General features: G+C 53.2%; 2 protein-coding genes and 1 long non-coding RNA gene across 10 annotated transcripts in view; all 3 read right to left on the minus strand.

Moving 5' to 3' along the window:
• The window catches only part of LOC146010005 (uncharacterized), a 730148-nt gene extending 727108 nt beyond the window's left edge, over nt 1-3040 (minus strand). For all 3 annotated transcript variants that reach the window (XM_083150763.1, XM_083150760.1, XM_083150758.1), the window contains exon 1: nt 2864-3040. In XM_083150763.1, the coding sequence (XP_083006889.1) occupies nt 2864-2910 (47 nt within the window). In that variant the 5' untranslated portion in view covers nt 2911-3040. The remainder of the gene's footprint in view (nt 1-2863) is intronic.
• LOC146010020 (uncharacterized) overlaps nt 1-26811 on the minus strand; it is a 139917-nt gene that overhangs the window by 37085 nt on the left and 76021 nt on the right. For 3 of the 6 annotated variants that reach the window (XM_083150817.1, XM_083150814.1, XM_083150812.1), the window contains exon 1: nt 2864-2903. The exons of the other annotated variants lie outside the window; for them this stretch is intronic. The gene's annotated coding sequence lies outside the window, so the exon portion shown is untranslated. Of the gene's footprint in view, nt 1-2863; nt 2904-26811 lie in introns of those variants that run through there. 6 annotated transcript variants of the gene reach the window in all.
• Nucleotides 8226-15259, minus strand: LOC146010119 (uncharacterized). Its single transcript, XR_014444725.1, has 3 exons — nt 15119-15259; nt 13252-13415; nt 8226-8481 (listed from the first exon to the last, which is right to left on the minus strand). It is a non-coding gene; the product is annotated as an uncharacterized LOC146010119 (long non-coding RNA).

Below are 26811 nucleotides of genomic sequence, written 5' to 3' on the forward strand. Positions count from 1 at the left end.
GCAGCAGCCTGTTCAAAAAAGCAGGGAGAGCACCTGTCCTGTCTGGGGCTTCCCTGCTTTGTGACCTGCTGGTTCCTATATATGTGAGGCGAGCGGCTATGGGTAAACTCCGACACCGGAAACAAATCCACGATACTTTATATACAGTACATCGCTCTCCGCACCCTTGCCTAATAAGAGAGCGGATCACTGTATGCGCTGCATAGTTCTGAGGATTCGCGTCCGGCAACGGAAGTTTGCAGATGGCCACTCACCTCACATATAGCAGGAACCGGCCGATAGTAGTTGCACGTGTGTACTGCAGAGAAAATTTTTTAAAAAAATCTTTTAAATTACAGGGGTGCACCCCCCTCCCTGAATCCGCCACTGTCTGTACTATCATAGTAGGACCAAGTGGATGGACCAGGCCCACTTCAGGTCTGTTAGTGCTCGTCCCTCTGCCCTGATAAGGGTCGGGGAGAGAGGTGCACAGTCAGTGTAACAATAAATCATAGTAACATGCAATGGAAGCGCACGCACATGGAGAATTAGCCGGCTCGCGCTTCACAGAGCAGCTTCGTCAGGGCCAATCACTAGCCGTCCACTCCAAGGAAGCGAGCGAAGGTTAGCGTTCCCTCGCTGCTCGGAGGGTGATTGGGGGGGGGGGGCATGCCACCAGTGTTTTCCAGGAGTATCCTGGCAACCAGGTGTTCCCCAGCCACTGGGAGGCCACTGACATCCTCAGCGGCCTCCTTTTCCCCGCGGCCTTTGCTGCACCAGGTGAGTGCTGGCTCCCTCGGTGCTGCGTGCAGGGTATATCATTACATTGGAAGGATTTCCCCCTGTGTGTTAGCAGCCGTGCACAGGGGCATCGTTGTGCGGGGGGCATGCGTTCAGCAGCTACTTGCCCACTGGACTCAGGACACTCTCAGCACAGCGAGCAGGTGTGAATCAGGTTCATGTGTTGCTAATTTATTGGCCTGTATAACAACTATTACTGTCACATAGTAATGCAGCTGACGCATCTCTGTGTGCTATATTACCAACCACGGCTGCAGCCATTTATACCTGTCCCATCATTGTGCTGCTATTACATCTTCTATGTGGTCACCGGCCAATCACTGCCTGTTACTAATATTGCTGGGACAGCGGCCAATCACTGCCTGTTACTAATATTGCTGGGACATCGGCCAATCACTGCCTGTTACTAATATTGCTGTGACGCTGGGTAATCACTGCCTGTTACTAATATTGCTGGGACGCCGGCCAATCACGGCCTGTTACTAATATTGCTGGGACACTGGCCAATCTCTGCCTGTCACTAATATTGCTGGGACGTCGGCCAATCACTACCTGTTACTAATATTGCTGGGACGCCGGACAATCACTGCCTGTTACTAATATTGCTGGGACACCTGCCAATCACTGCCTGTTACTAATATTGCTGGGACGCCTGCCAATCACTGCCTGTTACTAATATTGCTGGGACGCCTGCCAATCACTGCCTGTTACTAATATTGCTGGGACTCCGGACAATCACTGCCTGTTACTAATATTGCTGGGACGCCTGCCAATCACTACCTTTTACTAATAATGCTGGGACGCCGGCCAATCACTACCTGTCACTAATATTGCTGGGATGCCGGCCAATTACTGCCGGTTACTAATATTGCTGGGACGCCTGCCAATCACTGCCTGTCACTAATATTGCTGGGACGCCGGCCAATCACTGCCTGTTACTAATATTGCTGGGACGCCGGCCAATCACTGCCTGTTACGAATATTGCTGGGATGCCGGCCAATCACTGCCTGTTACTAATATTGCTGGGACGCCTGCCAATCACTACCTGTCACTAATATTGCTGGGACGCCTGCCAATCACTACCTGTCACTAATATTGCTGGGACACCTGCCAATCACTGCCTGTTACGAATATTGCTGGGATGCCGGCCAATCACTGCCTGTTACTAATATTGCTGGGACAGCGGCCAATCACTGCCTGTTACAAATATTGCTGGGACGCCGGCCAATCACTGCCTGTTACTAATATTGCTGGGACGCCTGCCAATCACTACCTGTCACTAATATTGCTGGGACACCTGCCAATCACTGCCTGTTACGAATATTGCTGGGATGCCGGCCAATCACTGCCTGTTACTAATATTGCTGGGACGCCTGCCAATCACTACCTGTCACTAATATTGCTGGGACACCAGCATCTAAATTGGACTAGTTATGTCTGACAGCTTCTGACCCGAATTTTCTCAGGCTTCTAAATTCAATTTTAAGGTTAATTATAGTTTTTTTTTTTTTTTATTATGATCTCATATATATATATATATATATATATATATATATATATATATATATATATATATATATAATTTAATTTATGCAGAATCTTGTGTTTTTCTCCTATTGCATAAGCGGATACAAGTAAATGTTATATATATAATATATACAGATACTCTTATTTACTCCTCACTAGTGCAGTGATGCCCCTTTGTTATCCTACATTACTATACAATACCCTACATTACTGTACATCACCATATATATATATATATATATATATATATATATATATATATATATATATATATATATATATATATAGTACTATAGATTACCAGACATTACCCTACATTAACACAGACATTACCATATACATTACATCACCATACACATTAACAGACATTACTATGGTGGGAACTGGTATTACAGTCACAGGGCACAACAGTCTGATCCACATATATTATATAACACTCTCAGGACACCAGAGGCTGCTCCACCTGCATTATAACCACACAGCACCACAGTCTGCGCCACCTGTATAACAGTAGTAGTATATAATATAATAATAATAATACTAAGATGTGATTACCTGACGCTGCCGGACACAGCACTGCTGCATCGTCCACAGCCCGCCATTTGTTGTTATGGACAATACAATACACAACATTCCTGGGCCCCTGAACTCAGAGCGGGGGCGGAGTACGGTGGAACGCACAATCCAGAGGGACAATGGACCGCTTGACCCGGAATTACGGTGGAGCGCACAATCCGGAAGTAGAGTGCAGCGCATTATCAGGAAGTGCTGTGTGGAACGCAAAGCCCGGAAGTTCTGTGGAACGCAGAGCTCGGAAGTTCGTGGAATCGCCCAATCCGGCAGTATGGAGGAGGAGCCCCTTACCCGGAAGTACGGTTGATAACATGCAGCGACTGGAGGGTGAGTGTCCTCATAGACAGGGGTGAGAGGTGGGGAGGAGCGGTTGACATAGATACACAGTCAGTGTCTATGTGACGCCCGGGAGCTGCTGCTGCTGCTGGGGAGACGGCGCCTCCCGGCCTTACACGTGTGCTGTGGCTGAGGGGGACATAAATAATAGCTGTATATCCCAATACAGTGACTGGGGCCCTGTCCCACCCTCTGCCATAGGCTTGTTACCAGCAGTGTGTGGCCCCTATGGCACAGTATTATGCCTCTTGTATAGCATATTATGTAGGTGGGCATCAGCACTGGGCTCTGATAAAGAACCAGCGGCTGTTATATCTGTATTATGTCTGTGTTCCCTTATTTCTCTACCGTCTGTGTTTCCCTCTTCAGAATGTGATATTATATCTCCGCTGACATCATGTCTGCTGCATGGTGTGTGCACATATACTATACAATACACAGGTGGGTTCCATCATGGTAGTGACTAGTTGCCCTTCGCCATAAGGACCTGGGGAGGAGAGAGGAGGAGCAAGGTTGGAAAAGGGGACCCAAACGGAAACTCGTGGGCACGCTTTGATCGCTCTGCTTAGCTCGTCACCTGGTTACTGAAGGCAACCAGTGGTGGCGTAGATAGTGAAGGAACGAGCCACCATGGCCGAAGCTTGGCAAGCGAAGCAAGCCTGTTAGGGCGGTTTCACACAGTCCGGCTCCTGCCGGACGGTGAAATCCTGCACGGCCAGGGAGCCGTACCGCACACAATAGTTGTGAATGGACACTATTGTATCCATTCACACAGGACGGCTGCAGCCGGATCCCACCACTGGAAGGGACGGCTGCCGGGCTGTGGCCATCCCCTCCATAATAAAGTACTGTGTCCGGCACGGCTCCCTGGCCGTACGGGATTTCACCGTCCGGCAGGAGCCGGACAGTGTGAAATAGCCCTTAGGGTTTGTTTGGGTCCCTTGCTCCTCCTCTCCCCACCCCATCTTCTCCCCAGGTCCTTACAGTGAAGGGCAACTAGCCGCAACCTTTCCATCATACATCTATACAGCCGTCCTTATATAGAGGTTTAGAGGGGTGGGGTAGGGTTACTTACTGGGATCCAATGAGATTTAGAATTTCTGGATCCTGGTGGGCGAGATCCCAATCCCATCCCCATATGATTTGTAACTTATTAATACTGTATAATGTTTTGTCCCTGTGTAACCTGATATTAGCTGTACATGAGATTTAGTGCAGCATCACCTGCACTGTGTAGTGTAAGGGTTAGTTTTACACACACACATATGTATATATATGTATATATATATATATATTCCATTGACAAAAAACCTTACGGTTTCACACGTCCCATTAAGGCTTCTTACACATGATCTGGCATTTCTGAAACCTGTTGTAACTCTTCCACTCAAACGCCAAAAAGCAATGAAATTACGATCATTAAGGCTGACGCCTTAATGGACGTATTCCTTGCGCAATACAGATATGGTACGCCATCACAGCCTGTGGGTAAGTGCAGATTCAGCACTCTCACAGAGTGAGATTGCTGTCACTCACACAATGGTGGAGCTGCTAATTCACAGATTTGTGTGCTCATTGGAATACACACATGCAGTCTATGCAACTGAAGGTCTGAGTAGTTATGTGGCGCACTCATCCTAATACTGTAAGTACCCGCAATCATGTAAAACTGTCTATACCTCTGAGTTACTATAATGTTCATTCTAGCACCCACCATCTTTGAAAACCCATGCAGTTCCTCTTCCCTGCCTGGGGTGTAGCTGTCTGCTGTAGTGCTTCTAGCACAGTGTGGTCTGTATATTAGCACTGCAAACTAGACCTTTGCTAGAACACTACAGCAGACAGCAACACCCCAGATAGGGTAGAGGAACTGCATAGGTTTTCAAAGATGGCAGGTGCTAGAATAAACACTATTACTAAAACTATCCCAGGGTCCAACATCTTTCACACTCACTACATAGAGTATATCCATTTCATTTAGTATTCACATGCAGTTACCAAAAACATCTTTCATAATTGCAAAAAACTATAATACTCCCAATTACTATGCATCTACACTTTCTTCCCCTATACGCCGTCATGCTGTTCTGTCTTCTCCGATACCTACTGCTGTGTGTATTGCCTCATCTGCACCAATGTGTCTTTCCCCATCTGCGCTGCCCTGTCTTTCCACACAGATGCCACTGTTTCCTTCTATATGTGCCACTGGCTTCCCCTCTATTAGTGATACTCTGTCTCCCCCTCAATCCAGGCTGCTCTGCCCACCTCATCCATTACACAGTTTCCTTCCATCTGTACTGCTGTCTCCCCTCTTCATCTGTGCTGCTCTGTTTTCCCTTTATCCCCTTTGCTCCAAACCCCCTCACCCATCAGTGCTGTCTTTCCTCCAACTGCTCCTCTGTTTCCCATCCAATCGCATCACTCTGTCTTACCTTCCCCAATCTGTGCCACTGTTTTCCACCCGCATTTCTATTCCTCCCCATCTGCACCACACTGCCTCCTACCCCAATCAACACCACTTTTACCCCATCCTCTCGGCTCTGTTTACTGCTCAGACCTTCAGTTGCATAGACTGCATGTGTGTATTCCAATGAGCACACAAATCTGTGAATTAGCAGCTCCACCATTGTGTGAGTGACAGCAATCTCACTCTGTGAGAGTGCTGAATCTGCACTTACCCACAGGCTGTGATGGCGTACCATATCTGTATTGCGCAAGGAATACGTCCATTAAGGCGTCAGCCTTAATGATCGTAATTTCATTGCTTTTTGGCGTTTGAGTGGAAGAGTTACAACAGGTTTCAGAAATGCCAGATCATGTGTAAGAAGCCTTAATGGGACGTGTGAAACCGTAAGGTTTTTTGTCAATGGAATTTCATAGCTTTTTTCAATTTATTTTTATTTTAAATTTCAGTGTAAGAATAAAATTAGATTTTTTAAATGTTTAATGATAACACACCCATGGCAATGAGCATTACCCCCGGCCACAAGCATTACAAACCCCTGGCATTGAGTATGACACCCGTCCCAGTGCATGAAACCCCTGTCAACAGGCAAGACATCCATCCCATGAAACCCCTAGCAATGAGCATGGCACCCAGAGTGTAGAAGCTTTACTGTAGGGAATTGAAGGAGGGCAATGTACACATGGGATACACATAGGGGGGGCACAGCTTATGCACAAGGGGCACTGGGGGGCACAGCGTGCACACGGGGGCACTGGGGGGGACAGCGTACACACGGGGGCACTGGGGGGACTGCGTACACACGGGGGGCACTGGAGGGGAAAAGCGTACACACGGGGGGCACAGCGTACACATGGGGGGGCACTGGGGGTACAGCGTACACACGAGGCACTGAGGGGGACAGCATACACACGGGGGGCACTGGGGGTGACAGCGCACACACGGGGCACTGGGGGGGGACAGCGTACACACGGGGGGCACTGGGGGGGACAGCGTACACAAATGGGGGGGCACTGGGGGGGACAGCGTACACAAATGGGGGGGCACACGTACACATGGGGGCACTGGGGGGGACAACAGCATACACACGGGGCACTGGGGGGGGACAGCGTACACATGGGGGGCACTGTGGGGGGACAGTGTACACATGGGGGGCACTGTGGGGGGATAGCGCACACATGGGGGGCACTGTGGGGGGACAGCGTACACACGGGGGCACTGTGGGGGGACAGCGTACACACGTGGGGCACTGGGGGGGGCAGCGTACACACGTGGGGCACTGGGGGGGCAGCGTACACACGTGGGGCACTGGGGGGGGGCAGCGTACACACGTGGGGCACTGGGGGGGCAGCGTACACACGTGGGGCATGGGGGGGGCAGCGTACACACGGGGGCACTGGGGGGGACAGCGTACACACGGAGGCACTGGGGGGGACAGCGTACACACGGGGGCACTGGGGGGACAGCGTACACACGGGGGCACACTGGGGGGGACAGCGTACACATGGGGGGGCACTGGGGGGGACAGCATACACACGGGGGCACTGGGTGGGACAGCGCACACACGGGGCACTGGGGGGACAGCGTACACACGGGGGGGCACAGCGTACACAAATGGGGGGCACTGGGGGGGACAGCGTACACATGGGGGGCACTGTGGGGGGACAGCGTACACATGGGGGGCACTGTGGGGGGACAGCGTACACATGGGGGGCAAGCGTACACATGGGGGGCACTGTGGGGGGACAGCGTACACACGTGGGGCACTGGGGGGCAGCGTACACACGTGGGGCACTGGGGGGGACAGCGTACACACGAGGGCACTGGGGGGACAGCGTACACACGAGGGCACTGGGGGGGGACAGCGTACACACGAGGGCACTGGGGGGGACAGCGTACACACGAGGGCACTGGAGGGGACAGCGTACACACGAGGGCACTGGAGGGGACAGCGTACACACGAGGGCACTGGAGGGGACAGCGTACACACGAGGGCACTGGGGGGGACAGCGTACACATGGGGGCACTGGGGGGGGACAGCGTACACACGGGGGGCACTGGGTACTGGTGGGGGCAGCGTACACACGGGGGCACTGGGGGGCAGCGTACACACGGGACACTGGGGGGGACAGCATACACATGGGGGGCACTGTGGGGGGACAGCATACACACAGGGGCACTGGGGGAAAGACAGCGTACACACGGGGGGCACCGGGTACTGGTGGGGGCAGCGTACACACGGGGGCACTGGGGGGGCAGCGTACACACGGGATACTGGGGGGGACAGCATACACATGGGGGGCACTGTGGGGGGACAGCATACACACCGGGGCACTGGGGGAAAGACAGCGTACACACGGGGCACTGGGGTGGGGGGGGACAGCGTACACACAGGGACACTGGGACGGGACAGCATACACACAGGGGGCACTGGGGGGCAGCGGGCATTGGGGGGGCAGCGTACACACGGCGGGCACTGGGGGGGAAGCGTACACACGGCGGGCACTGAGGGGGCAGGGGTACATGCAGGGACAGTGGGGGGGACAGGGTATGCACAGGTATAGTGGTGTGGGGGACAGGGTACACACAGGGATAGTGGGGATGGGGGACAGGGCACACACAGGGATAGTGGGGGGATGGATTTACCTGGGTGCAGCTGTTCCACTGATGGCCCGGGTGGCTGCTTTCTGTCTTCCGGGAGGCGGAGGCAACTCAAGGCCGGAGCTTCACCAGATTGTTAGGCCGCAGGCTGTGGAAGCGCCTGAACCTGGTCCCGGCGGCAGCATGGGGAGGACAGAGTCTGGGCAGGAAATATAATAATAATATTAACAATAATAATAAAGGGCTCAGCTTTAGGAGCTGCAGGCGGGCGGCCAGGCAAGCACGTCCCCGGCCTGGATGGTAGGGGATGTAAGATGCCGGGGATAGGAGCTGCTGGCTGGCGGGCGGGCGGGCGGCCATGTCCCCTGGCTGGATGGTAGAGAATGTAGGATGCCAGGGGGACAGCGTACACACACACACGGGAAGCACTGGGGGGGGGCAGCGTACACATACGGGGGAGCAGCGTACATATACGGGGGGCACTGAGGGGACAGCGTACACACACGGGGGCACTGGGGGGCGGACAGCGTACACATGGGTGGCACGGGGGGGCAGCATACACACAGGGGGCACAGCGTAGACACATGGGGGCACTGGGCGAGGGACAGCATAATCACACAGGGGCAACAGCATACACACGGAGACACTGGGGGGGGACAGTGTACACATGGTGGGTAACTAGGCGGGACAGCGATCACACGGGGGGCACTGGGGGGAGAAATTGTACACACGGGGGCACAGCGTACACACGGGGGGCACTGGGGGGACAGCGTACACACGGGGGGCACTGGGGGGCTGCATGCACACGGGGGGCACTGGGGGAACAGCGTATACACGGGGGGCACTGGGGGAGGCAGCGTACACACGGGGGCACAGCGTACACTCGGGGGCACTGGGGGGCAGCATACACACGGGGGGCAGCATACACACAGGGGGGCACTGGGGGGAGACAGCGTACACATGGGGCACAGGGTACACACGGGGGCACTGGGGGGACAGAGTACACACAGGGGCACTGGGGGGGTCAGCATACACACGGGGGGCACTGGGGGAGGGGGGCAGCGTACACACGGGGGTAATGGGGGACAGCGTACACATGGGGGGGCACTGGGGGACAGCGTACACATGGGGGGGCACTGGGGGACAGCGTACACACGGGGGGGACAGCGTAAACATGGGGGGCACTAGGGGGGACAGCGTACACACGGGGGGGGGCACAGCATACACGGGGCACTGTGGGGGACGACAGCGTACATATGGGGGCACCGGTGGGGGACACAGCATATACACGGGGGGGGGGCACAGCGTACACACGGGGGGGCACTGGAGGGGGACAGCGTACACACGGGGGGCACTGGAAGGGGGACAGCGTACACACGGGGGGCACTGGGAGGGGGACAGCGTACACACGGGGGGCACTGGGAGGGGGACAGCATACACACGGGGGACAGCGTACACACTGGTGGGGAGACAGCATACACACACACAGGGGCAACAGCATACACACGGGGGGCACTGTGTACACACGGGGGGCACTGGGGGGAGACAGCGTACACACGGGGGGCATAGGGTAAACACGGGTGCACTGGGGGAGGACAGAGTACACACACACGGGAAGCACTGGGGGGGACAGCGTACACGCGGGGGCACTGGGGGGGACGCGGGGGCACTGGGGGGGACAGCGTACACGCGGGGGCACTGGGGGGGACAGCGTACACGCGGGGGCACTGGGGGGGGACAGCGTACACGCGGGGGCACTGGGGGGGGACAGCGTACACGCGGGGGGCACTGGGGGGGACAGCGTACACGCGGGGGGCACTGGGGGGGACAGCGTACACGCGGGGGGCACTGGGGGGGACAGCGTACACGCGGGGGGCACTGGGGGGGACAGCGTACACGCGGGGGGCACTGGGGGGGACAGCGTACACGCGGGGGGCACTGGGGGGGACAGCGTACACGCGGGGGGCACTGGGGGGGACAGCGTACACGCGGGGGCCACTGGGGGGGACAGCGTACACGCGGGGGGCACTGGGGGGACAGCGTACACGCGGGGGGCACTGGGGGGGACAGCGTACACGCGGGGGCACTGGGGGGGACAGCGTACACGCGGGGGCACTGGGGGGGACAGCGTACACGCGGGGGCACTGGGGGGGACAGCGTACACGCGGGGGCACTGGGGGGGACAGCGTACACGCGGGGGCACTGGGGGGGGACAGCGTACACGCGGGGGCACTGGGGGGGGACAGCGCACACGCGGGGGCACTGGGGGGGGACAGCGCACACGCGGGGGCACTGGGGGGGGACAGCGCACACGCGGGGGCACTGGGGGGGGACAGCGCACACGCGGGGGCACTGGGGGGGGACAGCGCACACGCGGGGGCACTGGGGGGGGACAGCGCACACGCGGGGGCACTGGGGGGGGGCAGCGTTCACATGGGGGGGCACTGGTGGGGACAGCGTACACACGGGTGCACTGGGGGGGGGGCAGTGTACACACGGGGGCACTGGGGGGACAGGGTACATACAGGGACAGTGGGGGGACAGGGCACACACAGGGATAGTGGGGTGGGGGTCAGGACACACAGGGATAGTGGGGTGGGGGACAGGGTAAACACAGGGACAGTGGGGGGACGGATTTACCTGGGTGCAGCTGCAGTACAGTGGTGGACAGAGTACACATGGGGGGCACTGGGAGGGGGACAGCGTACAAACGGCGGGCACTGGGGGGGACAGCATACACACAGCGGGCACTGGGGGGGGTGACAGGGTACATACAGGGACATCGGGACAGCGTACACATGGGGGGCACTGAAGGGGACAGCGTACACACGGGGGACACAGCGTACACATGGGGGGGAACTGGGGGGACAGCGTACACACGGGGGCACTGGGGGGGACAGCGAACACACGGGGGGGGGCACTGGGGGGACAGCGTACACACGGGGGGAACTGGGGGGGACAGCGTACACAAATGGGGGGGCACAGCGTACACACGGGGCACTGGGGGGACAACAGCATACACATGGGGGCACTGGGGGGGACAGCATACACACGGGGGGCACTGTGGGGGGACAGCATACACACGGGGGCAATGGGGGGACAGCGTAAACATGGGGGGCACTAGGGGGGACAGCGTACACACGGGGGGCACTGGGGGGACAGCGTACACAAATGGGGGGGCACAGCATACACGACAGTGGGGGACGACAGCCTACATATGGGGGCACCGGTGGGGTACACAGCGTATACACGGGGGGGCACAGCGTACACACGGTGGGCACTGGAGGGGGACAACGTACACACGGGGGGCACTGGGAGGGGGACAGCGTACACACGGGGGGCACTGGGAGGGGGACAGCGTACACACGGGGGGCACTGGGAGGGGGACAGCGTACACACGGGGGACACTGGGGGGGCAGCGTACACACTGGTGGGGAGACAGCATACACACACAGGGGCAACAGCATACACGCGGGGGGCACTGGGGGGACAGTGTACACGGGGGGGGGCACTGGGGGGAGACAGCGTACACACGGGGGTCACTGGGGGGAGACAGCGTACACACGGGGGGCACAGGGTAAACACGGGGGCACTGGGGGAGGACAGCGTACACACACACGGGAAGCACTGGGGGGGACAGCGTACACGCGGGGGCACTGGGGGGACAGCGTACACGCGGGGGCACTGGGGGGGGGACAGCGTACACGTGGGGGCACTGGGGGGGACAGCGTACACGCGGGGGCACTGGGGGGGACAGCGTACACCCGGGGGCACTGGGGGGGCAGAGTTCACATGGGGGGGCACTGGTGGGGACAGCGTACACACGGGTGCACTGGGGGGGGGGGCAGTGTACACACGGGGGCACTGGGGGGGACAGCGAACACACGGGGGGGCACTGGGGGGACAGCGTACACACGGGGGGGCACTGGGGGGGTGACAGGGTACATACAGGCACTGGGGGGGGAAGCATACAAACGGCGGGCAGTGGGGGGAACAGCATACACACGGCGGGCACTGGGGGGGGTGACAGGGTACATACAGGGACATCGGGACACAGCGTACACACGGGGGGCACTGAAGGGGACAGCGTACACACGGGGGGCACTGGGGGGACGGCGTACACACGGGTAGCACTGGGGGGGACAGCGTACACAAATGGGGGGGCACAGCGTACACACGGGGCACTGGGGGGACAACAGCATACACATGGGGGCACTGGGGGGGACAGCATACACGGGGGGGGCACTGTGGGGGGACAGCATACACACGGGGGCAATGGGGGGGGGCAGCATACAATTGGTGGGCACTGGGGGGGGGGACAGCGTACACACGGCAGGCACTGGGGGGGAACAGGGTACATACAGGGACAGGGGGGACAGTGTACACACGGGGGGCACTGAAGGGGACAGCGTACACACGGGGGGCACAGCGTACACATGGGGGGGCACTGGGGGACAGCGTACACACGGCGGCACTGGGGGGGCAGCGTACACACAGGGGGGACTGGGGGGGACAGCATACACACGGGGGGCACAGCGTAGACAAATGGGGGGGCACAGCATACACACGGGGGCACTGGGGGGACAACAGCATACACACGGGGCACTGGGGGGGACAGCGTACACATAGGGACACTGGGGGGGCAGCGTACACATGGGGGCACTGGGGGGGCAGCGTACACACGGGGGCACTGGGGTGGGGGGGACAACGTACACACCATACACACAGGGGGCTCTGGGCACTGTAGGGGGGCAGCATACACACGGGGGCACTGGGGGGCAGCGGGCACTGGGGGGGCAGCGTACACACGGCGGGCACTGGGGGGGCAGGGTACATGCAGGGACAGTGGGGGGGACAGGGTATGCACAGGGATTCTGGTGTGGGGGACAGTTGGGGGGACAGGGTACACACAGGTATGGTGGGGATGGGGGACAGGGTACACACAGGGACAGTGGGTGGATGGATTTACCTGGGTGCAGCTGCTCCTCTGATGGCCCGGGTGGCTGCTTTCTGTCTTCCGGGTGGCGGAGGCAACTCAAGGCCGGTGCTTCACCAGATTGTTAGGCCGCAGGCTGTGGAAGACCCTTATCCTGGTCCCGACGAGTCCCGGCGGCAGCATGGGGAGGACAGAGTCTGTGCAGGAAATATAATAACAATAACAATGCGTACACACGGGGGGCAGCGTACACATGGGGGCGGGACAGCGTACACACGGGGGGCACTGGGGGGGCACAGCGTACACACGGGGGGGAGCACAGCGTACACACGGGGTGGGAAGCACATCGTACACACGGGGGGAAGCACAGCGTACACACGGGGGGAAGCACAGCGTACACACGGGGGGAAGCACAGCGTACACACGGGGGAGCACAGCGTACACACGGGGGAGCACAGCGTACATACGGGGAGCATAGCGTACACACGGGGGAGCACAGCGTACATACGGGGGAGCACAGCGTACATACGGGGAGCATAGCGTACACACGGGGGAGCACAGCGTACATACGGGGAGCACAGCGTACACACGGGGGCACTGGGGGGGGCAGCGTACACATGGGGGGCACTGGGGGTGGGACAGCGTACACACGGGGGGCACTGGGGGTGGGACAGCGTACACACGGGGGGAGCACAGCGTACACACGGGGGGAGCACAGCGTACACACGGGGGGCACTGGGGGGGCAGCGTACACACGGGGGGCACAGCGTACACATGGGGGGCACTGGGGAGGACAGCGTACACATGGGGGGCACTGGGGAGGACAGCGTACACACGGGGGGCACTGGGGAGGACTGGGTACACACGAAGGGGCACTGGGGGGACAGCGTACACATGGGGGCACTGGGGGGTGGCAGCGTACACATGGGGGCACTGGGGGGGGCAGAGTACCATCAATGGAACAGCAAAACAATGTTTTGCTTTTTTTTTTTTCATAGTGCCAGGACACTGAGCTTAGCTCCGCCCCTGACACCCATGAAGCTCCGCCTCCGTGTTTTGATTGGCCCACATGCCAATCAAACACAATGGATGACCATCGATATGTAAAAATATCGATGGTCATCCATTGCATAGTTTAGGACTATCGATGGTCAGTTGCAGAATTGCCATCGATGGCAACCATCGATGGCAATGGCAATGATGGCCATCCCAACCCCCACAGCGTCAAAATGGGGGCGTTGTCTTGCAGGCAGACGTGAATATAGGGCACGCCCCCTTTCAGGTAGCCACGCCCCCTATTTTACGGCCTGTGTCCCTCTTCTAAGGACTTAAAAGTTGGGAGGTATGTATGGATCTCTGTATGTACGCTCTCCCTGTCCTGTCACCCTGCAGCTGAAAGCACACAGCCGCTCTCTGCTGCAGGGTGACAGGACAGGGAGAGTGGACATACAGAGATCTACTACGGCAGACACTCAGAATGGGGTGGGGTGGGGCAGGCACTCACCGTGGGGTGGGGTGGGGTGGCCACAAGAGGACTTGCTACATACACCGGGTGCTTCTGGAGGCAGCAGCAGCTGCTGGCTAGATTAATACAACAATTGAACAATACGCTGTGAGTGTCTGCACTGAAGATCTCTGTATGTACGCTCTCCCTGTCCTGTCACCCTGCAGCTGAAATCACACTGTCACTCTCTGCTGCAGGGTGACAGGACAGGGAGAGCATACATACAGAGATAGTTTAGTATTAATAACGAGGCGTGCACACTGAGGCTGCAGCGCATGGATGTCAGCAGCAGGACAGACAGCCACACTCCCCCTCGCTCCCAGCGCCCCCCACTCACTCACTCACCCCATGAATAAGCTGCCAGCGCCCCCCACTCACTCTCCCCCCACCCAGTACCTCAACGCTGGCCAGGCAGAAGTTTATGGAGGGGACCTGCAGGAGGCTCTGGCCGCAGCACTTCACACTAGCTTCACCGTCGGCCATCTTGGTACACTGAAGTGAAGCCAATCTGAGGACTCCCCCTAGTGGCGGGACTGCGCATGCGCAACAAGTTGGAGCTCCTATCTCTATAATGGGGCATGTTTCACTAAATTATAAAAAAACTGTACCTATCTGAAAATCCTCAACCCCAAAAGGCACTCCACTGGGACAATATCTACCTAATAAAACAAATCCCAAGTCTCAATTGTTACCCTACCCCGAGTTATGCCTTCCCAAAAAACCCCTCATAGACTAACATGGGTGACAAAGTGTCATTTCTGAAGTCTCAGAAAAAAACTGGCAGTTGGAAGTTTAGATCGCTCCCAATTGCTCATTTTTTAATATTTCGCCCTGAAATTTGGCATGCAGCACCGGTTGACGATTCTACGCGTACATGCCAAATTTCAGCTCAGTACACCCAGTCACTTTTGAGGTGCAGTCCCTCAAACACCATGCCCCCATCCGAAAAGTTCCCTATGGGAAAAATCCGTTCGTTGGATTCAGCCTTAATATAAGGGCACTACCGTGCCCTTATAATATCTTGTGTTCAGCCTGGACCACTGTGTATATGGATATAGAATAAATAATATATCTATCTATATATATTGGGGCAGCACGGATGGTGTAATGGTTAGCATTACTGCCTCACAGCGCTGAGGTCATGGGCTCGACTGGCAGTTTATGGAGGGTCTTCTTCGTTGTTTGGGATCACACTACCTGCACCATAAACTTACCCTATACCGCTCCCCTTCTGCAAGGGTTCGAAATAATGGAGCTCTCTCCTTTCATAATACATAACGGCACACGCCAAGGTTGCCCCCTTTCACCAACTATTTTTGTCTTATGTTCAAATTGTTCTTTTTATGTATGGAAGCCCTGGCACGGGCGATCCGGGCTAAAGGAGATATTAAGGGGGTACAGCTGGGGGACCACAAATATAAGTTTGCTTTATTTGTCTACGACCTCCTTGACGCACTTACTGAACCCGTGACTACCCGACTTATTTCACAGATTCAGCCTTCTGTCCAATTTCAAAATTAATTACTCTAAATGAATTGCCCTTAACATTTCCACTACTGCCAGCAATGTGGAGAGTCTCAGGGACTCCTATCAATGTCTTTGGCGTCCCTCCCACGTTAAGTACCTGGGAGTGTTGTTATCTCCAAACATCAATAATCTTTTCAAACTTAACGTTCTCCCCCTTATGGCAAAGGTGAAAGGGGATCTCCAGAGATGGACCCTTGTGAGGCTCTCCTGGTTTGGCAGGATTAACAGGGTGAAAATAAACTTCCTTCCCAAGTTGTTGTACCTTTTACAGACTCTACCGATTTCAATTCCTATCTCCTACTTCACATCATTACAGAGCCTAATAGGGAGATTTATATGGGGTGCCAATAAAGCCTGCCTTTCCCATGCGACTTTGGTTCAAAGCCAAACTAGGGGAGGACTACAACTCCCTCAGTTCCTAAACTACTACTATGTAGTACGTGGATCAAGAATAGTCTAGATGTCCAGAATCCCCTTTACTAAACAGTGGGTCCACATCTTAAACTATGCCACTGCTGTACCTTCACACATCCTTTCCTGGATCACCACCTTACCCCGAGTGTCACATCCCACATTGAGCCCTACTATGAAGTACTGGCAGAAATTTAGACACCGTACCCTATTTAGCCCTGGACTTTCCCTTCCTACACCCCTCTTTGGTAATCCTGACTTCGCCTCCCCATCCCTGATGACCTGGTCTGTAACTGGAATTTCCCATTTACTGTCCAACTCTGACTTACGTTCCTTCACAGACCTACAACAGACGTATTCCTTGCCTACAAGGTTGTTCTGGTTGTACTTCCAATTTCGACATTACATCCAATCTTTCCACACTTCTACACCTAGAGGGACCCCAACCAGATTTGAACAATTATGTTAAGATGACACACCACCGAAACATATTGTATCTCTTATTTACCAAATGTGCTCAGAAACCCTTTCACCTGAGCGGCCCCCTTTGTTAAGGCTTGGCAATCTGAGTTGACCATCACTATACCGGATGATCATTGGCCTACGATATTCCGATATACCTTTGCCAGTTCATCTTCTACTCAGATTCTTCAGACCCAATACAAAATCCTTTCCAGGTGGTAGTGTTCCTGCCCAGCTAAAACAGCCTACCTCCGACCCCGCCAATGTGACTGGGAGAGCCCAGCTCTGCCGTAGATGGCGATGCCCGGTGCTTCCCCGGCAGTTTAGAGCCTTCGGTGACGGTGGTGGCCGGGCCCACCCCTTTTCGTGACGGTGCAGCCTGGGCACGCCCATTTTGTGACGTTGACGGCCAAGACTGTCCATAACAATGACGTTGGCAGGCCTGGTCCCCTGCCGCTGGCCCCTGTGCAGCGGCGCCCTGCCTGCCCCAGTTCCTAGAAAGAACACTAAGCAGGGACTGGCTGGCTGAAGGGAAGAAGGGTGCAGGGCCTTGTCCTCTGCCATGGGACACAGATTGGGAGCAGGGACTTGCTAAGTGGTGGAAGGGGGTGGGGCCTGAACCTCCAGTAGAGTAGAGGGGGAGCGGGGATTGTCTGGCTGAGGAAAAGAAGGGGGTGGGAACTGGTCCTCCAGCAGAACACAGTGAGTATAGGTGCAGGGCTTGGTCCACTGACTGGGAGTGAGAAGACTCTGCCCAGGGCTGAAGGGGTGTGGCCAGGTTTTAAGGACGGGAAGAAGATTTTGCAGAGAGGAAGAAAAGGGTGGATCTGTCCTGCAAAAGCTGTCAACTATAGAGAAGTGGTCCCGTTCTCTCCTTCACCTGACCGCAATGTGTTATTAGATTTTCCAGCGGCTGTGGATTCTGTCACTGTCTTTGGCTGTAACAATGGCATCGGGGAGGAATCGGGAGGCTCCTGCCTGGGTGGATAGCTGAGGGTCCCACTCTTTATTCTGTCGGCGCAGCTGCTGCATGTCAGTCAATCAGTGGTGGCCGGCAGCAGCCTGTTCAAAAAAGCAGGGAGAGCACCTGTCCTGTCTGGGGCTTCCCTGCTTTGTGACCTGCTGGTTCCTATATATGTGAGGCGAGCGGCTATGGGTAAACTCCGACACCGGAAACAAATCCACGATACTTTATATACAGTACATCGTTCTCCGCACCCTTGCCTAATAAGAGAGCGAATTAGCCGGCTCGCGCTTCACAGAGCAGCTTCGTCAGGGCCAATCACTAGCCGTCCACTCCAAGGAAGCGAGCGAAGGTTAGCGTTCCCTCGCTGCTCGGAGGGTGATTGGGGGGGGGGGCATGCCACCAGTGTTTTCCAGGAGTATCCTGGCAACCAGGTGTTCCCCAGCCACTGGGAGGCCACTGACATCCTCAGCGGCCTCCTTTTCCCCGCGGCCTTTGCTGCACCAGGTGAGTGCTGGCTCCCTCGGTGCTGCGTGCAGGGTATATCATTACATTGGAAGGATTTCCCCCTGTGTGTTAGCAGCCGTGCACAGGGGCATCGTTGTGCGGGGGGCATGCGTTCAGCAGCTACTTGCCCACTGGACTCAGGACACTCTCAGCACAGCGAGCAGGTGTGAATCAGGTTCATGTGTTGCTAATTTATTGGCCTGTATAACAACTATTACTGTCACATAGTAATGCAGCTGACGCATCTCTGTGTGCTATATTACCAACCACGGCTGCAGCCATTTATACCTGTCCCATCATTGTGCTGCTATTACATCTTCTATGTGGTCACCGGCCAATCACTGCCTGTTACTAATATTGCTGGGACAGCGGCCAATCACTGCCTGTTACTAATATTGCTGGGACATCGGCCAATCACTGCCTGTTACTAATATTGCTGTGACGCTGGGTAATCACTGCCTGTTACTAATATTGCTGGGACGCCGGCCAATCACGGCCTGTTACTAATATTGCTGGGACACTGGCCAATCTCTGCCTGTCACTAATATTGCTGGGACGTCGGCCAATCACTACCTGTTACTAATATTGCTGGGACGCCGGACAATCACTGCCTGTTACTAATATTGCTGGGACACCTGCCAATCACTGCCTGTTACTAATATTGCTGGGACGCCTGCCAATCACTGCCTGTTACTAATATTGCTGGGACGCCTGCCAATCACTGCCTGTTACTAATATTGCTGGGACTCCGGACAATCACTGCCTGTTACTAATATTGCTGGGACGCCTGCCAATCACTACCTTTTACTAATAATGCTGGGACGCCGGCCAATCACTACCTGTCACTAATATTGCTGGGATGCCGGCCAATTACTGCCGGTTACTAATATTGCTGGGACGCCTGCCAATCACTGCCTGTCACTAATATTGCTGGGACGCCGGCCAATTACTGCCTGTTACTAATATTGCTGGGACGCCGGCCAATCACTGCCTGTTACGAATATTGCTGGGATGCCGGCCAATCACTGCCTGTTACTAATATTGCTGGGACGCCTGCCAATCACTACCTGTCACTAATATTGCTGGGACACCTGCCAATCACTGCCTGTTACGAATATTGCTGGGATGCCGGCCAATCACTGCCTGTTACTAATATTGCTGGGACAGCGGCCAATCACTGCCTGTTACAAATATTGCTGGGACGCCGGCCAATCACTGCCTGTTACTAATATTGCTGGGACGCCTGCCAATCACTACCTGTCACTAATATTGCTGGGACACCTGCCAATCACTGCCTGTTACGAATATTGCTGGGATGCCGGCCAATCACTGCCTGTTACTAATATTGCTGGGACGCCTGCCAATCACTACCTGTCACTAATATTGCTGGGACACCAGCATCTAAATTGGACTAGTTATGTCTGACAGCTTCTGACCCGAATTTTCTCAGGCTTCTAAATTCAATTTTAAGGTTAATTATAGTTTTTTTTTTTTTTTATTATGATCTCATATATATATATATATATATATATATATATATATAATTTAATTTATGCAGAATCTTGTGTTTTTCTCCTATTGCATAAGCGGATACAAGTAAATGTTATATATATAATATATACAGATACTCTTATTTACTCCTCACTAGTGCAGTGATGCCCCTTTGTTATCCTACATTACTATACAATACCCTACATTACTGTACATCACCATATATATATATATATATATATATATATATATATATATATATATATATATATATATATATATAGTACTATAGATTACCAGACATTACCCTACATTAACACAGACATTACCATATACATTACATCACCATACACATTAACAGACATTACTATGGTGGGAACTGGTATTACAGTCACAGGGCACAACAGTCTGATCCACATATATTATATAACACTCTCAGGACACCAGAGGCTGCTCCACCTGCATTATAACCACACAGCACCACAGTCTGCGCCACCTGTATAACAGTAGTAGTATATAATATAATAATAATAATACTAAGATGTGATTACCTGACGCTGCCGGACACAGCACTGCTGCATCGTCCACAGCCCGCCATTTGTTGTTATGGACAATACAATACACAACATTCCTGGGCCCCTGAACTCAGAGCGGGGGCGGAGTACGGTGGAACGCACAATCCAGAGGGACAATGGACCGCTTGACCCGGAATTACGGTGGAGCGCACAATCCGGAAGTAGAGTACAGCGCATTATCAGGAAGTGCTGTGTGGAACGCAAAGCCCGGAAGTTCTGTGGAACGCAGAGCTCGGAAGTTCGTGGAATCGCCCAATCCGGCAGTATGGAGGAGGAGCCCCTTACCCGGAAGTACGGTTGATAACATGCAGCGACTGGAGGGTGAGTGTCCTCATAGACAGGGGTGAGAGGTGGGGAGGAGCGGTTGACATAGATACACAGTCAGTGTCTATGTGACGCCCGGGAGCTGCTGCTGCTGCTGGGGAGACGGCGCCTCCCGGCCTTACACGTGTGCTGTGGCTGAGGGGGACATAAATAATAGCTGTATATCCCAATACAGTGACTGGGGCCCTGTCCCACCCTCTGCCATAGGCTTGTTACCAGCAGTGTGTGGCCCCTATGGCACAGTATTATGCCTCTTGTATAGCATATTATGTAGGTGGGCATCAGCACTGGGCTCTGATAAAGAACCAGCGGCTGTTATATCTGTATTATGTCTGTGTTCCCTTATTTCTCTACCGTCTGTGTTTCCCTCTTCAGAATGTGATATTATATCTCCGCTGACATCATGTCTGCTGCATGGTGTGTGCACATATACTATACAATACACAGGTGGGTTCCATCATGGTAGTGACTAGTTGCCCTTCGCCATAAGGACCTGGGGAGGAGAGAGGAGGAGCAAGGTTGGAAAAGGGGACCCAAACGGAAACTCGTGGGCACGCTTTGATCGCTCTGCTTAGCTCGTCACCTGGTTACTGAAGGCAACCAGTGGTGGCGTAGATAGTGAAGGAACGAGCCACCATGGCCGAAGCTTGGCAAGCGAAGCAAGCCTGTTAGGGCGGTTTCACACAGTCCGGCTCCTGCCGGACGGTGAAATCCTGCACGGCCAGGGAGCCGTACCGCACACAATAGTTGTGAATGGACACTATTGTATCCATTCACACAGGACGGCTGCAGCCGGATCCCACCACTGGAAGGGACGGCTGCCGGGCTGTGGCCATCCCCTCCATAATAAAGTACTGTGTCCGGCACGGCTCCCTGGCCGTACGGGATTTCACCGTCCGGCAGGAGCCGGACAGTGTGAAATAGCCCTTAGGGTTTGTTTGGGTCCCTTGCTCCTCCTCTCCCCACCCCATCTTCTCCCCAGGTCCTTACAGTGAAGGGCAACTAGCCGCAACCTTTCCATCATACATCTATACAGCCGTCCTTATATAGAGGTTTAGAGGGGTGGGGTAGGGTTACTTACTGGGATCCAATGAGATTTAGAATTTCTGGATCCTGGTGGGCGAGATCCCAATCCCATCCCCATATGATTTGTAACTTATTAATACTGTATAATGTTTTGTCCCTGTGTAACCTGATATTAGCTGTACATGAGATTTAGTGCAGCATCACCTGCACTGTGTAGTGTAAGGGTTAGTTTTACACACACACATATGTATATATATGTATATATATATATATATATCTTGTGTTCAGCCTGGACCACTGTGTATATGTATATAGAATAAATAATATATCTATCTATATATATATTGGGGCAGCACGGATGGTGTAATGGTTAGCATTACTGCCTCACAGCGCTGAGGTCATGGGCTCGACTGGCAGTTTATGGAGGGTCTTCTTCGTTGTTTGGGATCACACTACCTGCACCATAAACTTACCCTATACCGCTCCCCTTCTGCAAGGGTTCGAAATAATGGAGCTCTCTCCTTTCATAATACATAACGGCACACGCCAAGGTTGCCCCCTTTCACCAACTATTTTTGTCTTATGTTCAAATTGTTCTTTTTATGTATGGAAGCCCTGGCACGGGCGATCCGGGCTAAAGGAGATATTAAGGGGGTACAGCTGGGGGACCACAAATATAAGTTTGCTTTATTTGTCTACGACCTCCTTGACGCACTTACTGAACCCGTGACTACCCGACTTATTTCACAGATTCAGCCTTCTGTCCAATTTCAAAATTAATTACTCTAAATGAATTGCCCTTAACATTTCCACTCCTGCCAGCAATGTGGAGAGTCTCAGGGACTCCTATCAATGTCTTTGGCGTCCCTCCCACGTTAAGTACCTGGGAGTGTTGTTATCTCCAAACATCAATAATCTTTTCAAACTTAACGTTCTCCCCCTTATGGCGAAGGTGAAAGGGGATCTCCAGAGATGGACCCTTGTGAGGCTCTCCTGGTTTGGTAGGATTAACAGGGTGAAAATAAACTTCCTTCCCAAGTTGTTGTACCTTTTACAGACTCTACCGATTTCAATTCCTATCTCCTACTTCACATCATTACAGAGCCTAATAGGGAGATTTACATGGGGTGCCAATAAAGCCTGCCTTTCCCATGCGACTTTGGTTCAAAGCCAAACTAGGGGAGGACTACAACTCCCTCAGTTCCTAAACTACTACTATGTAGTACGTGGATCAAGAATAGTCTAGATGTCCAGAATCCCCTTTACTAAACAGTGGGTCCACATCTTAAACTATGCCACTGCTGTACCTTCACACATCCTTCCCTGGATCACCACCTTACCCCGAGTGTCACATCCCACATTGAGCCCTACTATGAAGTACTGGCAGAAATTTAGACACCGTACCCTATTTAGCCCTGGACTTTCCCTTCCTACACCCCTCTTTGGTAATCCTGACTTCGCCTCCCCATCCCTGATGACCTGGTCTGTAACTGGAATTTCCCATTTACTGTCCAACTCTGACTTACGTTCCTTCACAGACCTACAACAGAGATATTCCTTGCCTACAAGATTGTTCTGGTCGTACTTACAATTTCGACATTACATCTAATCTTTCCACACTTCTACACCTAGAGGGACCCCAACCAGATATGAACAATTATGTTTAGATGACACACCACCGAAAAATATTATATCTCTTATTTACCAAATGTGCTCAGAAACCCTTTCACCCGAGCTACCCCCCTTTGTTAGTTAAGGCTTGGCAATCTGAGTTGACCATCACTTTACCGGATGATCATTGGCCTACGATATTCCGATATACCTTTGCCAGTTCATCTTTTACTCAGATTCTTGAGACCCAATACAAAATCCTTTCCAGGTGGTACAGATGCCCGGTACACATAAACCGGATGTTCCCAACTATCCCTGGTACATGTTGGCGATGTCAATGCCCCCAAGGCTCCCCACTACACATCTGGTAGCAGTGCCCTGAGCTGACTGACTTCTGGACGACAATTAGGAGATACCTTGAAAAAGATACTGCATGGTATCGAAACCGGTCGGTTCTACAAACAGGAGGTGCGTCGCAGAGGACCCTGTACCATCTATCAAGCCCATCTACACTAGTGGGGACGCCTGTTGTGTATGTACATCTTGCGCTTATTGTCTGCAACCTGTTGTGGACAACAATACATGGTGAGAGTCCATTGCAACTCACTTTTCCTGTCTAAATGAATTTTTATTTGTTTTAATAAATTTACTGCACCATGATTGGTCTTTCATCTTCTGTTTGAGTGATACCTCACAGGAAGTTGGAGTAAAGCAGTTTGCCAGAAGGAGTTATCTCCCCCGTATAAAACGCTTTTGTCTACCACCTAGTAGACATTTCTGTCTGGTACGGATGTTATACGCTATTTTGATGTGTTCATTTAAAAGATCTTTCCATTGCGATATCACACTATTGCATTCTTTTCCTTTCCTTTTTGGGTCTAATCATCCCGATTGAGTGAAGGAATCCCCCATAAACATTTTGAAGCGCCCAAGGAACACTCCCAAATCTTGGTTTTGGAATTAGGAGATTGTCCACACTGATTGCTGGTATTCCCTTACCATACACTCAAGAGTTCTGCTTGCTCAATTACATGGATATCCCTATCTCTATGTATAAGAAATCCCTACTCCGACAATTAATGAATGCCGCAAGAGCAACTATACCTTGTTTCTGGACATCCCAAACACGCCCTCGATCTCCCATTGGTTCCTAAGACTTGACCGCTACATGCTCATGGAAGACCGTTCGTCTTCCCCTCCCTCTAAATTACCCTCAAATACATTTACCACCATTTGGTCCCCATGGCTGGATTATAAAGAAAGCCACGAATATGCATCATACGTTATAACATCATCGGCACCTGCCCCACAACCCTATTAGGATACGGTTTGGAAATTCCCTTTCCCTGTTCTTTCCATTCTCCTCTTCTCTCCTTTTCTTCACGTTCTTCTTTCACTACCTTTTTTTTCCCTATCTAATGCCTCTATATCAAAGTGTGTTACTTCTATTAGTTTGGCATGTTTACACATACCTTTACTTGAAGTCTTGGCACGGACCGTATGTTATTTCAAATTGATGTTCTTTGTATTCATGGATGTCCCTTAAGAACTGTTTACATCACAATGAATGCTTGTTATTTCTTCATGATAAACACTGATGGCGCAAAAAAAAAAAGAAACAGGCAGTGACCACCCCAATGTCTATAAGAGTCAGTCCATAGGGACTGTCCAAGAGCAGAGGTTACAGAGAGTAGTTTGAAGACACAAGGAGAATAATTGGGATCTTGCAATCGCCCATTGTGAAGAAGTATTCCAACCCCACCTCCTTGTCTAGTGTTCATACTAGCAGCCGCTATTTTTGAAAACGTATGCAGTACCTCTTCCCTGCCTGGGGTGTCGCTGTCTGCTGTGGTGTTTTTAGCACAGGTCTGGTTTGCATATCAGTGCTGATATACAGAACACACTGTGCTAGAAGCACTACAGCAGACAGCGACACCACAGGCAGGGAAGAGGAACTGCACGGGTTTTCAAAAATAGCGGCTGCTAGAATGAACACTATTGTCTGCTTCCAAATTTGGAGGTGTCACGGTACTTGTTTCCTGGCACGGCGCCCACTACGCAAATACCTTAGTGTGCTATTCTGCATAGTAAAATTGTATCGCATCGCGTACCATCTATAGTGCAGTGTGATGCATGCGATGTCCATCTTAACTGAACAGGAGTGCTTATACAATAAAATATTGCATAGGATCGCATGGCAGGAAATGCGATGCAATATTTATTTGTACAAGCACCCATGCCATGAGATGTGATGCTATGTGATGTGTGCATATGATGTGATGGGTGCTTACAATTGTAAACACCTGCACCTACGCCATTGTTTAGCGTCAATTCCAGTATCCACGCCACCCCGAAGTGTGGCGAGTGACGGCGGAACGCATCCTCCGGCCTTTTCATACCCCCACTATCCACGTCGGTGTGAAGTTGATTTTAGATAGTGTGGCGAGCGCAGCGGAATACATGTGAAGTAGTCCGCGGGGCTCGCTGCGCTCGCCACACTATCTAAAATCAATTACAGGCCGACATGGATAGTGGGGGAATGAAAAGGCCGGAGGATGCGTTCCGCTGCCATGGATAGTGATGGTGTTTTATTAACTAATTCACCCCTGCAAAATCATGCAACTGACACAGTAATGACGACATGTGTTGACTAAGAAGTATAATTTACTGAAAAAAACAATAAACCATAAAATAACAGGTGATAGAAACAATTGAATTAAAACAGAAAACATTAATTTATACCATGTAATCAAGATCAAATAATTTAATTGTCCTTCGCTAGCAGTGTCAGGGTGTGGAGGATATGTCCAAAGGGGTCATCCCCACCCAAACTTTTTCGCCACATGAATACTTCTAAATACGATTGCAACATGTGCCTTGCGGTGCCACGATGTGTTTATTGTGCCATTCACATGCGCCCCACTTCCTTTCAATGTTCTGCGTATGTACCCCCGTTGATGGATCAATGAAGTTATATCTGTGGTTCACCTGGGCGTGCTCATATCCAGCCAACCGCAGCTGGTCTGTGCTGTACGTTTTCCATTATAGCCGACATTAATGTGCTGGCATCGCGGGTGGCCACCTTTTGTCAAGAAACACTGCTCTGTTTCCCTGCAGATTCCCACGAATACCCACTGCTGGGGTAACATCGGGCCTACATTGCTTTGCCTCCTGACATATAAGGTCTCATC

This window comes from Crinia signifera, chromosome 6 (assembly GCF_055691185.1).
Source record: "Crinia signifera chromosome 6, ASM5569118v1, whole genome shotgun sequence".
Taxonomy (NCBI): domain Eukaryota; kingdom Metazoa; phylum Chordata; class Amphibia; order Anura; family Myobatrachidae; genus Crinia; species Crinia signifera.